Raw genomic sequence first — 16202 nt, forward strand, 5'->3', positions numbered from 1 at the left:
GGTGGAGGATCGGCACAATGTAATGTTGGGATGGCATCGTCTGTGAGACGTTTTCTCACTTTCTGCAAAATAATATTCACATGAGGACCTCTCGTCTTCACACTAAATATTCTAAATTGCACTATTCCATTCCCCCCAGAATGATTGTAGGATATAGTGAATATATAGTGAATGTACCATTTGGACAATCATATCCTTTTCAAAGTGGTCCTCACAGACTCCATAGCCTCCTTTTCGCAGGGCATCTGGAGAGAGGATGGACAGGTCTGGTCTCCTGATGTTGACCAGCCATCTCTTTCTCCTATGTAATTAGATAAGATGGTATGGTAAGGAGAAGTTTTTGTCTTGCATAATGTCACCTGTCTTACTTTACTCATCATGTGCATTCTTCATTAAAGAAAATAAATGCTTTACATGTTTGAAAGTGCACTGTTATTGGCAAATATGCTTTTAAGAAAACCCCCACAAACACACATGTATTATTCAGTCTTATGCTAGATGTGCTCCTGTTTCTGCACATTGTAACAGGGCCTTTTATTTATAATGTATATATTTAACCACTATAGACTATAGTGTGTTTAGCATGTTCAGGTGTAACCCCTGTTGTCATGGAACAGAATTCATAGTTCATTCAGGTCTACATATGCAGCTAGTATGACGTGACAGTGGCCAGCTAATTTATTACTTACCTGTCAGCCTCCTTTGGGAAGGAAAACACAGATTTTTTTCTATTATTACAACCTACTGCTGCACAAAGTTTTGGCATTGTGACTGACTGAAACAGACTTGCATGCTGACAAACTTGTCTTTATATAGAAAAGCATTTAATTTGCTCAGGTGCTGTGAATGACCTGATCCCAAATCATACCCCATCAACCAAGACATGGAATGGACAATTCCATTGGAAAGGAATGGAATAGAAATGGTCAATAATGGAAAAGGATATTATTGAGCCTTGGAACACACTTTTTATTTATTTTTTAATATGTCCATAATTATCTCACATACTATATTCAGAATCTCAATTTAGAGCATCTTATGGGGACAGAGTAGAGTTCAAATCTAATATAACATATAAGGGCTCTGTCCCTTATATTATAAGAGACAGAGCCCTCTATGTCTCGTCCGTCAGACTGCAGATGGACCGAGATCACCCTTCAGATATCTTCCCAAATCTCGCGAGAGTGGGTTGCTGCGATAGAGAAACGTCGATAACAAAGTAGATTTTCTCCTAATTTGTGTCACTAAAAAAAAAGCCATTTTAGTACGAAAATCGTTCATATTGTGTGTCTTGTGACGATTGGGTCCAATATTTAGTTCAGTAACCATGGAGCTAAGAAATGGTTCAGAAGCTGAGTTCACGTTGACTCTTCCATTGGAATCAATAGACTCCAACTTGCTTCCTGTCTCCTAAAGAGGTGTCCACCTACGTCACGCAGAAACGGGAAGTAAACCGGAGATTGCGTATCTTGCTATTAACAATCTTTGGTGGAGTCGAGTGGAGTCGGCGAGGAGGCTCTCCACTTCCGCATTGAGCGAGTGTACATCAAGTGTATGCTCGACCACTCTCAACAGCTCCTCCGCGGCAGACTTCCGCATCACGTGTACACTTTTTTTTGTTTTTTTCCCCTTCTCCCGTGACGTATACATGGTCCTCCTCCTCCACATGTGCCGAAAACACCGGCCGCACCCCCCCCCCCCCTCGCCGCCGCCGCTCACTCGTTGCGCATCTCTCACACACACACACACACACACACACACACACACACACACACACACACACACACACACACACACACACACACACACACACACACACACAGTGTAAAGTAACTGAAAAGACCGCAACAAGCCACTGGCTTTATTGCGTTGTTGAATGATATAAAGCATAATACAATTATACATTGTAATATTGTGCACACTTTCTGTCTCAAAAGCTGTTTCTATTCGTGCATGCCTCAATGCAGTACACGGACAACTATAAATGACTGAGACAAAGATTATGTTAACATTTTTAACTTCTGGGACGAAGAAAAAGAAAAGAAAACGGGAGGTGCGCGAACAGCGCGATGGAGAAGAAGGACCCGCCGATATTTAATATTGTTTGTTGGTGAAACAATCATGACTGATACACATGAAAGAAGACCCTTCACAGCTAAATAGAGAATTTTACATTTTAAGAATCGGTTCAGAATTGAATGAGTACGACTATAGTTAAATGTGAACCGGTTTCTGCTATAAATATGCATCCACCGTTCTGCGCGCCCCTTGGCTGTGACGTTTCCTTTTTGCCACGCATCTACACTTCATGGAGTACATTTTTGTACTGGGGTTCTGGGGACTGTACGAGCAATAAGAGGGACAGGTCAGGATTAAATCAATAAATGTAAGTTTGCTCATCCTGGCGCTCACTATTTCAGGAATAAATGGCTTTGCACAATAATGTAACTATAAAGAGAACGATGTGGCCATCCATCCACATTGATGAATTGTCTATTCTTATATTCTGTATTATTCTATACCTGCATATTATTCTATGCATAGTATATTTTCATCCACGCCTCTGCTGCTCTGGTCCAACTGTGTGAGACGTCATAAGTGATCGCGGAATTTGCCGTCTCTTTGAAATGACGCGCTGAGTGTAGTCCGATCAAGCCCCCAGAACCCAGTGCTTGCATTGAAGCGAAATGGACATGCTGGCCATTCGTAGGTACTGCAGCTTAAACGGAATGGGGCCACTGTGCGAAAACTGTTTCGACCAATGGGCTTGGCTCACGAGCTTGCGCACACGCTTGCGCACAGGGACGCGCACCTCTGTGACGTAAAACGCGTCACTTCTGTGACGCAGAACGGATCACAGTGGCCCCAAATAGGCTACGCCCATCACACTTTACAACCCGGAAGAAGGGGTGAATTCGCTTCACGCGCTGGGTGAGCAACTCAATGCAAGTGGACGGGAGGCGATATCCGGTGCCCTCTCTATTATTTTTAACTCTATGAGTCCGATCCATAGATATATATAAAGGCTAGATGACTCACCCGCGCTGCTGGCCAATGGAGTACGACGTCGCCACATGGCGGCCATCTTGGGACGGTCACTCATAACATTATGTCTATGGTGCATATACTTTGAAATAACCATAGCGTGCTCAATTTTCATCCGATTTTCAAACGGTTTGGTGTTTTGTAAACACCAAAGATGTAGTTATGATATTATTGTATTTAAAAAAAAAACATGATTATAATTATAAGTATGCAGTATCATAACTACATCTTTGGTGTTTACAAAACACCAAACCGTTTGAAAATCGGATGAAAATTGAGCACGCTATGGTTATTTCAAAGTATATGCACCATAGACATAATGTTATGAGTGACCGTCGCAAGATGGCCGCGGTTGAGCTACGCTTGCGCCGCCCCTTGAGCCATCTAGCCTTTATATATATCTATGGTCCGATCCTTTGAGGGCAACCGCTCGACCACTCGTCCTCTCAAATAATCCTCGGCTCCTCGCAGGGGCGGGGCTTAGGCGCGAGTGGAGGAAGCGAGGAGAGTGAGCGAGTGACCGAGTTTTGGGGAATGGAATTCAGCTTAGGTCTCTCTGCTTGTCTCCTCCACCCATTGATCAGAGTCTGGCATAGGCTCAAATACTTGTGATATTATATCTGCTAATTCACACAATGTATTGCTTATTGTTTGATATTGTATCCCTATCCCTTGTATCCCTGTTGACTGAAATGTGAGTTTCTGGAAATAATTTCCCACAAGGATTTTTATGCCTTTTTTATGCATTTTTTTTGGTCGTCCGTCCATCTGTCCCCCCATCCGTACGTATATATGTCACAGCACGATTGGAAAACCAGTCAGATTGAAAAAAGTGCACTCGGTTTCACCGACGAAGGCGCGCCGCCTGAAGGTGCCACAAGAGGCACCGCTGAGCGAGCTTAGGCGAGTGAGTCGCCATGCCGAGCGTTGCGAAGTCACCTTCAGTCGACTCAGCGCCGTCCTAGTTATGTACCGATAGGGACCGAATCCGTGGGGAAGCGCGGGAGGTGAACTCCAAGAAAACGAGCACTGCTTTTTCAATCTGACTGTTTTTTCAGTCATACTGTAACATGTACATCTGTCCCAAAATTGTGAACATATCATAAGAATGCCTTGATGGAATTGCATGAAATTTGGCACAAACTCACGGCTGAACTGATTACAATTATGTGGTCAGAGCAGAGGTCAAGATCACTGTGAGCTCACAAAACATTTTCATTAAATTCCTTCAAAGTCGTCAATATATAGTCTGGACAAACAGACGTAAACGGCAAATGTTTGCTGAAGGCATACAGCTACAACGTAGTATTTGTAGTTTTTAGGAACATCATCATTTTCATCCAACATTTCTGACATTTCCTTTCCCTGCTCAACCCTACTTCACTTGAGCTCTCCTTGACAAATGTAGTAGTGTTAATCAACTCTGTCACATACATGTACAGGAATCTATTAATCATAAATTCATGCTGGGCTCATACTCATTCATGTTCGATCCTGCTTGGAGTGAGTGACGCTCTTTTACGCTGTCTCTCTCACACCGGCTCGCTTGCTCTCCTTTCTGTTCTGTCACGGTGATGGAGAATGGACAGGATTAAACTTGGACAAATGATCTCTCCAACCTTGATACACGAGGCTCATGCTCACAGAGTGAGAGAGCAAAGTTCCCTCACCGCTCAAGGATAGAGCTAGGCAAGGCAAGGCAAGAGAAGACTGCCAACTTCTGAATCATTGCACTGAAAGGAATTTGGCTGCAGACTTTGTTTCAGCATTTGAGGGAAATGCCTGCATGGCCTGTGCTCTGCTCTCTCTGTGTGTGTGTGTGTGTGTGTGTGTGTGTGTGTGTGTGTGTGTGTGTGTGTGTGTGTGTGTGTGTGTGTGTGTGTGTGTGTGTGTGTGTGTGTGTGTGTGTGTGTGTGTGTGTGTGTGTGTGTGTGTGTGTGTGTGTGTGTGTGTGTGTGTGTGTGTGTGTGTGTTGGACCTGGGTCAAACAGTATTTCCAAATAATCTTGCCTTACTTCAGTGCCAGGTGGCTGGGAGTTGTCTCGTAGGACAATGCACAAAAGCCACAAAGATCTAACGATCTGAGGAGAGTTTTATTGGAGAGTCAAATTCAAGGGGTCGACGCATCCGTGATTGACAACCAACTGGCGTTGTTTTGTTGCTTTTTCACGTTGGTTATTATGACAACGTGAATGAACGTGATAGTTGCAGTGGTGGAAAAAGTACTCGCATTCTTTACTTAAGTAAAAGTACCAATACTGCAATATATACTCTGTTACAAGTAAAAGTCTGGAAATCAAAATGTACTTCCAAGTACCCAAAGTAAAAGTACTCATTATGCAGAATGTCCCATTTCAAGTTTTCAAATGTATAAACATCTTTTGAAAATAGCAGACCTACAAGCTCACAATGCGTCGCATCGCGACGCATTGTGAGCTTGTAGATCTGCTATTTTCAAATGGCCGAAATGTATAGGGCTGAGGTGGTTAATGTTTGTTTTGTAATAATAATCCAAGAAGTAACTAAACATTTCAAATAATTGTAGTGGAGTAAAAGTAAAACATTTGCCTCTGAGATGTAGTGGAGTAGAAGTAAAAGTTTTGGAAATTAGAAATACTCAAGTAAAGTACAAATACCTCAAAATTGCACTTAAGTACAGTACTTAAGTAAATGTACTTAGTTGCTTTCCACCACTGGATAGAAGTATCACTCTATGTAACCAAGGCAAGGCAAGGGGTAGTTTGTGTCTGACGTTGACGGTTGAATTACAGCATAGGGAGGTTTCATGAAGTTGTCCAGCTGGGGCTGATAAGTCGGCACTGCCAAAGTTACTGCTGTCAGCGTCCGAAGTGAGTGGGCAAGAGAATGAACGCAAGAAAGAGTATGTGAGACTGTGAGTAGGAGGAGATGGAGACATACTGCTCTCTATATACCCCTGTCCTTTGGTTCTTGTGCCGTAAATCTAATTTATGGTTTGCCGATTGTCAAGGCTAGTAGTATAACTCATAGTTTGCTGATTCAGTCTCATGCACCTGCAGTGGCCAAATCTAACCTGACCAGGTCACCTGACCTCCGTTCATATCTACCAGTCTGCCCTGAAGCCTAGTGGATGGTGAAAACTAACATAAACATAAACTAACATAAATCAAATATTGTGATATAGCTTTTGCAGTTGCTGGCAACAGGCCTATTTCATTGTGGTTTTAAATGCCCTTGTAAAAAAAATGAAAGCCATGCATGTTGACTCAAGCCTATACTGCAATACTTTCCTCACATATTCGTATGTCAAAAACCTACAGTGAATTCAATCCATGTGCTGCAGTTGCTGATGTATCAGAGTCCAACAGCAAATAATATGATCACTGTAGTGTATTGCTGCAACAAATGTATCACTCCAATTTTATCCTGTTTTCACTGGCTTCTTGTTAACCACGATACGAACACCAGGGTAAATGTAAAGCTGTGTGTGTGTGTGTGTGTGTGTGTGTGTGTGTGTGTGTGTGTGTGTGTGTGTGTGTGTGTGTGTGTGTGTGTGTGTGTGTGTGTGTGTGTGTGTGTGTGTGTGCACGTGAGCGCCTGCGTGCTTGTTTGGCGGACAGTGGCACAATTCATGCGTAAACATTTCTCTGCACACCACTGCTCTGCGTAAATCCTTGTCCTCTCATTTAAGAAGATGCCGTCTTAATTACATTGCCTCTTCACTTCTGCAGCATCGACAACAGCACTGAACTGCCGTGACCGCCGGTGATGACTGTAATCAGCCTTCATCGTACGTGCATGATTAGGTCTTGATGAACAGTCCACTATTGTTTAGGTAAGTAGCCTAATGCAACTTTATATTCGGCTTGCATATCACACACGAACGGGTTGCCAGTGGTTTAAGCAGTGCAGAAGAAGGCCAATGATTCATATCATTAGCATATGTGCAGCATGCTTTCCTGTGGCTTCATATTGCACTTTAGTGTTCTTGATTTGACAGTCGTGTTACAGGCCATCTCCCGGAGTCGGAGCTTCACCAGGCACTGTGTCAGGCAGCATTAAGGCTGAGGGTGCTGTTATCGCACACCAGCTCTCTCTGTGCTGTCTGTCACTGCTTATGAATGACAGCTCCCTTCAACAGACTCCTCTTTCTCTCTCACAGGCATGCACGCACACACATACACGCATGCGCACACACAGACACACACACACACACACACACACACACACACACACACACACACACACACACACACACACACACACACACACACATAAAAGCACACAATCACTTTCTCCCTTTGTCTTTTCCTTCTCTTTTCCTTTCTTACTCTGTATTTCTGCCACATTCACTCCCTATATTCCCCTATCTGCCCCTCCCCTCTTTGATTTTCGCCTGAACGCATGAACACACACACAATTGTGACTAATTCATTGGGAGCTGCTTTGTGAAAAATACAGAACCAATAGCCATATGGGGAGGAGGTGGTATTCTGCCAAGAGTGAGTAAGGGAATTGCTAAGTTTCTGTTTACTGCCAACCTGAGTTTAGTGCAATAAAAATGTGATGCATGCAAACTGAAAAAGTCGTAGCTCATTTTGGAGGCTGAAACTAAAAACTGCCTCTGCGTGTCGTTGCGTAACCTTGACAACAGCCGAGAAGGTCGGCAGACTTCCCGGGCCTTTCCCGGCTACTTCATCTTTCTACTGAGACACTAAATATCTTAATCGATTTGTAGTTATTTAACGCTGGCGTAAACAAACAAACAAAGCGGAACATCTCATTGATTAAGTATGAACATAGGGGGCTTGGAATTCCATCTCTATGGTAATCAATAGAATAATGAATTATGTGCGTGCCATATCACAGGCGGGAAAAACATTGGCGGGGAGAGCTGCATGTGAAGAGGTTTTCCTGTGCTCCCAGTGTGGCTTATGGTCATGGGTTGATACAGCCTTGCTTCAATTCCGGATGTAATTACAGAAACATACAGTTACATCTCCCTGCACTTAATGGGGTATTTCACTTTAATACACTTCTGGGGTTTGAACGCCTACAGGTAGTTTGCCTGATTCAATATTTTGATATTTGATATTCATTAGATCAGACCCCCCCCCCCTCCTCCTATATAAGCCCATTCAACTTCAATCTCACTTTATATATCTATGTATTTATTGTTGTGGTATTTTCATTGCTTTATTAGATAGGAGAATGTAGAGAGACAGGAAACCGAAGGCAGACACACGAGACAAAAAACAAGGAGTCTAATTCGGTCCTGTGTCCTCCAGTGTTGATTTTGACAGCAAATTTTGATTTAGTTTTAGTCATAGTCTTTTGAATAAAATTCAATTTAGTTTTAGTCATATTTTAGTCATCTGAAATGTTTTAGTTTTTGTCTAGTTTTAGTCGACTAAATATCATAAGATTATAGACGACTAAATCTGCAGTTGATTTAGTCGACTGAAATGTATTTTGGTGGTGCCTTGATGGCGTCATAATGGCTGATTTTACACTTTGTTGCACTCTGAAAATAGCAGATCTACAAGCTCACAACGCGTCGCAGCATTTTTTCGTCATAGTTTTAGTCGACAAAATCAACACTGGTGTCCTCGCTACTCACTAGGAGTATGTGGTAAGTGCACTAACTCACTAGGAGTATGTGGTAAGTGCACTAACTCACTAGGAGTATGTGGTAAGTGCACTAACTCACTAGGAGTATGTGGTAAGTGCACTAACTCACTAGGAGTATGTGGTAAGTGCACTAACTCACTAGGAGTATGTGGTAAGTGCACTGACTGTTCGAGCCACCAGGAACCCCTATTGTGTCTTTATTGATGGTTGGTTAAAGCAACAAAGAATCCATTCAAATTCAAATTTATTTTCCCTAATTGTAAATTCAGCTTGCAGCACCATAGAGAAGATGTAATCAGAAACAACATAAGAAGGAAAGCAGCACATTAAGGGCTGCAGAGCACGTGGTCTAGTTGTGAGTGTTGGGATGTGTTGGAATTTTATGACTCGGGACAAATGGCAGCTTGTAGGTTGAAAGTTCTGGCAGCAAAAATTACAATCTGGAAGGAGAGGCGCAAATTCTCCTCTTCTACTTTCCTTTCGTTTTGTACATAGACACACACATCAGTGAAGTTGCTCTACCCCATGGCAGTGAGAAAGCATTAACCATTTAACTGCTGTTTTGGACAATTTTTGACATTTTTCGCCCAAAATATAGGGACACAAGAGTTAATGTGGTTAAGACGTTAGGTTCCTGGTTAACCTGGGATCCTAGCTTCTCTACATTCTATGTATGTGATTATGACCTTGCTTATTGTAAGTTGCTCTGGATAAGAGCGTATGCTAAATGGCTAAATTGTAATTGCAATTTTAAGAACAGTGACTCACCTGTGGTGTGGTAATGTAGGTGAGGAATCTTCTAGCTTCATCCTCCAGAGAATGGCTGTCACTGGCCCATGGCTCCAAGTCTATGTGCCAGCGAGAAGACTACAGAGGAACACAGAAATACCCAATAAACACATACAGTAATAAAATCCTCAGTGTTAATCTAACTCTGTGAGTGATCGTTACGGCTTACATTTGGTTACATTTGTCTCTCTGAGTTAGAAATGGCTTTTAGGGTTTAGATATAACCATTTTAATACTAGTTAAGAATTAGACAAGGCACTTAAATTGCCCTTGTCTACCCCCTGTGGCCGAAGGGGACAATAGCCAAGTCTTATCTTGCACCTACACCTGTAGCACCTTGCCATATTTCATCAGCGTGTTTCATCTCCCGTGTTTGTGTGAGTGACAGGTATATGAGTGTGTGTCGTGTCCGTGTAAGTGATCCTTCAATCTGAAATCTAGGTCATGTGCAGCCTGACGTCCCAGGCTGCAGTTTGTCTTATATTGATGGTTCTGCCAGGCCTATCTCAGTCGTACTGTAGGTGTGTGTGTGTGTGTGTGTGTATCCTCAATGATCTGCATCAGACAGCACCATATTTTATGGCAAATGCCTTTATTGATTCTTTCACTTATTTATTATTAATACAGTACTTATACTATTGACTATATAATTTTCTTCTATTACTGTGACTTTTCTAGTATAGACAACTAATAGTTTTGTTCTTTTGTTTGTTATGCATTTAGATATTGCCCACTTGGCACCTATTACACGCCTGTCAAATTGTCAACCATTGTCATTATAATACAATGAAATACTCTCTGGCTCTCTCTGCCTTAAAACAACACAATACAACACCACAATATAATCTAACAGAGGACACACCGTCCCAAAATAGACATTGTATACATAGACTCTGTGTACACAATGCACTCATATATAAATAAATACATATAAATACTTGTCATGATTTATGACTTCATCTGCTTGACCCAGCACACACATTTGCATCTACGTAAGCATATTGATATCTGTGATACGATGACCATCAAGTACTTTATCAGAGATACTGACGTCTGTGCACAATGATACAAGATGTATGTTCTGTTCCTAGCCATTCTGTTCTTGTCCATGTTCCATATCTTCTGGTCACGTCATGTGTCCACTGTACAATACTGCATTCTCTATGTGTGTATTAAACTTGAGAGCTTGTCATGTGATACTGCCTGGTGTCAACTGGTTCTCCGCGTGTGTGTGTCTCAACAGAAACCTTCACCTTCCCTTTATAGATGGAGACTCTTAGGAACCATTTGTTGGTCAACCGAAATCACAACAATACTTATATACTGTAAATACATACAAATGTTCTCACACACACGCACGCACGCACACACACATATATTACATACATTAAGCCACTCTGACCTATTTACTTACTTACTTGGATGTCTAATTATTTCACTAAGAAGTGGAAACTAACAGAAACACTCATGATCGGTGGCCCAGTCGGCACACTACAGTAAACTAGTAGAGCCTTATGAAGTGCCGCCGTGTCACATTCCTAAAACCTGGCAGCCAGTCCTCATGGCCTGGTTCATTTCTACAGGAATGTGTCTGTTTATGATTAGAGCAACATGAGAGAGAACGAAAGGGACGGAAACAACGAAGCAGAGATAGATTGATGGACATCGAGACAGAGATAGAGCTGCAGATGTGTGATATATGGTAGACAAAGTGTTGTTGCATCCTCATTTCTCATGTCAACCACTACGGCCAAATGTTCATTAACAACATGTATATAAATCAGCAGGCTATGTGTGATTTAATGTGTTGCCTGGCTTCTGACAGTGCTTTCCTTGCCAATGTGCTTATGGATTTTTGTTTATTTTCCGTTTCCCATGGTTACAGAATCTGGATCATTCTTTGGCTTGGCTATCATCATCATGTATGGGTGTGTTCCCTGCTCTGGGCACATCTGACAAACAGCGTGTAAAGGGTATGAGGTGATGTCAACTTCTCTCTCTATCTCCCTGTCTGTCGCTTCTCAGTCTCTTCTCTCTCGCTCCTCTGCTCGTGGCCCCAATTTCCAGCTTTGTGTTTGTTGACAGGTACAATATAATGGCTTCCCACGGCAAAAACACTTTCATTTACAATCTATACCTTGTGGCCTCCATTAAAGAGTAAACAACAGGGCAAACTGGCCTTGATCCAGTGTTTCCAAGCAGTCACAGTGTTGCCAGTTAAAGGGCGAGAGGGAATGAGGCATTCGCTGTCAGCTTGGAGGTGTTTTTTTTTTTTTTACATTTCTGCCTGCATTGCAGGAGACCTTCAGGTTGCTTATAAGTCACCACTTTGACATTTTCATCTGTCTAACGTGTCAGCGTGACGTGTTTGCAGAGTGGTCTCTTTCTCTCTCTCTCTCTCTCTCTCTCTCTCTCTCTCTCTCACGTGTGCACATACACAGAACCATGCATTGACAATTTTTCCACATGTGTGCACAATTACACACTCATACGTGTGCAGATTCCACCCTGTATACCTTCTGTATGACAGGACCATATAGATCCAGAACGATATATATCAGCCATTATTTAACTTTTTTACCGGTATTGGCAATTATGCAGCCGATGTGTTCCAATGTTTAAACACTTTCAACCTGGCGTCCATACCAGACCCATGAACAGTGTTTGTGCCAAGTTCGGTGCAGATCAGAGCAATCGCAGGTCCAGATGTTACGTTTGTGGCGTCCACCCATTAGGCAATTTTAATATAAGACACTGATCATCGGCAATCGGTGGTATCTAGGACTAAAATCAGGGTCGGCATTGGAACCAAAAATCTGGCATCGGTCGGCTCAACCGCGTGTTGTATTTCCTGTTTGCAGTGATGCTTGACATTGGCCAACCAGCTCAGTGGATCAGCTGTGTGCCTAATGGCTGTGCAGCTAGATGATGGCTCCCTGCACATTGTGTGGAATTGTTGCCCTTAATCGGTTGATTCGCTGTGTGTCAAAATATTTGAATGCCTGTCATTGCTTCGACTCTCCCTCCTCATCGCCCTGTTGGAACTCTCCCTTCTCATCTCTCTGTTGGAACTCTCCCCTCTCATCTCTCTGTTGGAACTCTCCCTTCTCATCTCTCTGTTGGAAACTCTCCCTCCTTGTCTCTTTGTTCATTCGTCCGCCAACGCAGCATCCCTCTGTTGCCCTCTTTTTCTTATTCCCCCTCTCTCGCTCACCTCGCCTTGGCTCGGTGTCTCTATTTTTCGCTCGACTCTAGTCTCTCAGCTTGCAGTGATTGCGATAATGATGTGTGATCGACGTAATTATCCTGCAGAACCAAAACCTTGATGGATATGTGGACCTCAATTTGTTTTTCGGATTAATTTTAACACCGCCCCCACCCACACACACACACACACACACACACGCACACAATCACAAGCACAAGCACTATCACTGCCTCTCTTTAGATCACTGTCTTCTGATCTGATCAGGCAGACCAGAGATGAAGGAAAAAATCGGCACTTTCACAGTTCTCAGTTTTGATCACAGTTCAACATGTTACCGGTTAAAAACAATGCACTTTTAATGTTTGTGACTAATCTAAGATAAGAGACAGATTGCTGATGGTGCATAGTGTACCGGTAACAGAGGTTACCAGTGTGGACACAGCACTGCTAATTGTCATTCCTTTCTTTTCGGGGTTGCACAAGTGAGCATATTTTAATGAGCAGTAAGGGTTGTGACCTTATCCATCTCTCTATTCTGAACTCGTCATGTGCGGGGAGACGTCTTTGTTCTGTTCCCTCACTAACCTTGTGTTTCAGCTTAAGTTGAAACAACACATAAAATAGAATGTTAGAATATAGAAGTGACTTTTACAGTCTGTTTGGCTGACTGCTGTTTACAATAAGGCAAACATACATCCATCTTGTTAATGTTATGCTCACTGGTTCTGACCTACCACTTCTATCTTCCATCTCTTCTCTGCCCCTCCTTTAGGCTCACCTGTCAGGCCTCATCAGCCCGGTACAGGTTGAGACAGGAAAGCCTTTCACAGGCTAGATATCTGGGACAATGGACTCGCTTGGGGTTGGTTGGTGGAGCGTTTTGCCCGAGAGAGGGAGGTACACACACACACACACGCACACGCACACGCACACACACGCAGAATGATAGAAAAGATATGGGAATATAGACTAGAATCCCAGGGGTGGTGTGGTCGGGGTTGTGGGGGGTGCCAATGCATCCTGGCTGCAGCAGCAGCAGGGACCTCTCGGAGAACAGTGTGGGCCTGGAGTCTGTAGAATTCCTGGAACCACAAAGGTATTCCTCCAAAGTCCACAGGCCTGCAGGGCTGCAGTGTCCTGCATGGTGTAATTATTCTTCTCATTATCTGTCAACAAGAACTTATTTAATGAAAAATGAACAAGACGTTTATCGGCACTACAGATTTTTAGTCAAACCCAGGAAGCAGGCCCTTAAGGAGTTCTGTCAAACAACGTAATCTTTTTTTTTCCGTGCGTGCGTGCGTGCGTGCGTGTGTGCACGCGCACGTTTGCATGCGTGTTTGTGTGTGTTTGTGTGTGTGTGTACACCGTATAAGTGCTTCCCTGCTAAGTAGTGATGAGATTAGTGTTAGGCCTTGTGATCAGCCATGCAGTAACAAGTCATCAACACCTCTGGAGCAGTGAAGGTTAGTGGTTTTAATAACACACAATAAACCACATGGTGCCTGCTGTGCGTGCATACAGTATGAACGGATGGCGAAATGGAAGGATGAACAGAAGGAAATACTGCTGGGTGGTCGGTTGGTTGGTTGGTTGGTCGGTTGGATGAATTGATTTATGGAGACAAGTAATTGTTGAATGTATCAGCTATTGTCGGTGCGTGACTCACTCTGGCGCAAGTATAAATCAGGCTTTAGTTTGGTGGATTGATTTAGTGATGTGTAATTCTAACATTCTCACTGTCCGACTGTATGTAATTTGACCTTCAAACACTCTTCTTTAAACACACCTTTGAATGGGTCCAGGCTGGGAGGGCGTGTGCCATGCCATTACTCTGACGGCCCATTGTTATGAAGTATCATTGGTCTGATGGCGTGCATTATAACTAAGCCTAACCTTAACCCTAACCTCACACTAACCTAATAAAATGCAGATTATTGGGACGTCGAAATAATGGCCCGTCGCACTAATGGGCAGCCCCCGGGCGGGCGATCTCTGAACAGGTTGATCAGGGCGCTTGTTCAGTGGGGTGCGGAACTGAGATCGTGTTACTTCACATGGGCTACATTCTCACGGTGAAACTCCTCACTGTCAGGTGAAAAGAACCGCGCTGGCGAGGACGGCATCATATGTATCGGAGGAAACACGCTTGTGTACACCCTCCTTAACAAATAAACCAGTAGGGTGCAGCAGTGACAGGGGACTACAGTACAAAGGGGAATTGGCATAATGACTAAACTGGGAGAAAAGGGGGGAGAGGGGAGGAAAGGCCTATTCCTCACTTTAACTCATGCTCTGGGGGCTTACCGCATGACCCACATGAGTCAAGCCAAGACAAAGAAATGGAAAGGTGATGCAGGGTGTAGTGTGATAACTGAGCTCTGCCCTTTAGCTAGGCTGTGAGAGCTGTGTGATGTGAGAGCGGCCAGGACCGAGCATAAATAACGCCTGTGAGCAAACAGGAAATGGCTGGCTCAAACAAATAGACAGGCGAGGAGGGGCAGAATTTATACAGTCAGATGGAGGAATGCACAATAATCATGCTGGAAGTACAGCATAGTTCAAGGCAAAAACAAGACGTAGGAGAGCTATAGCAGTGATAACATAAACAAATGGAAATGTATAAGAGAAATGCACAGTAAAAACTGGAATGTTCATTTAACCCTTTAAGACCTGGAACGCATCTGTGTCACTTTTTGATTTGAGCTAAAAAGCATTATTTTATATTATATATATTATATATATATTTTTGAAAAATCGAGAAAATGTGTGCAAATGAATATATATACTTTTAAAGCAAACATTTTTAACTGAAATCTTTGCTTCTGGGGGTCCCTGGAACAAAATATTTTGAGATGGGGTCCGCGGCCAAATACATATAATTTTGGAAACATAAGTGTTTTCAAAAAACGTAGGATTACAAGACATTTTGTACAAGTGACAAGTGTAAAATGTAACCGCACAAATGAACCAACTAAGGACCTGTAAAGGACTGTACAGTGTACAATGATATATAGGCCTAATGATTTGAGCGCATGTAGTGTATTGTAAGACTGAAACACATTATCACTCTATCCAATGTAGCTGAAGCTACACTTGTCTGCCCATTTTGGAGACCATAAGGCAACAGTCAGAGAACTGCCAAGTCAGCCCCGTCTAATGGTCAAGTTGCCAGGACTGCTGGTGTCAGACGTCGGGGTCAGTTCAACTGAGTCCACACGCTGTTCACAGAAAGCACAGCACAGTGAAAATGTCAAAACACTGAGTTTAACATCACGCAGAGTGTTTTCTTGACACCACTGAGAGTATTTTCTTCACTTGGGGCTCTTTTTTGGATATGTTCTACTTTTCTTTTGCTGACCTTTTCATCCAAAAAAGCTTGGGTATGAAATAAAATGGGCTAAAACTCCCTTTGTACTTCCTCAGTGGGCTGGCTCTCTATTCTGTGAGAAAAGCACATACAGGTCAGCGTAGGGAAGCAATGGATTACATGTAACAGAGTTACATAATTAAATAATGAATGTAACTGTAATCAGTTACAATTACAAAG

General features: G+C 42.9%; 1 protein-coding gene across 1 annotated transcript in view; it reads right to left on the minus strand.

Moving 5' to 3' along the window:
• The window catches only part of mettl24 (methyltransferase like 24), a 55762-nt gene that overhangs the window by 27442 nt on the left and 12118 nt on the right, over positions 1–16202 (minus strand). Inside the window, exon 2 of the mRNA XM_084082416.1 lies at positions 9424–9522. Coding sequence (XP_083938542.1) covers positions 9424–9522 — 99 coding nt within the window. The remainder of the gene's footprint in view (positions 1–9423; positions 9523–16202) is intronic.

The sequence above is a fragment of the Gymnoscopelus microlampas genome (genome assembly GCF_963454915.1).
Source record: "Gymnoscopelus microlampas genome assembly, chromosome: 16".
Lineage (NCBI taxonomy): Eukaryota > Metazoa > Chordata > Actinopteri > Myctophiformes > Myctophidae > Gymnoscopelus > Gymnoscopelus microlampas.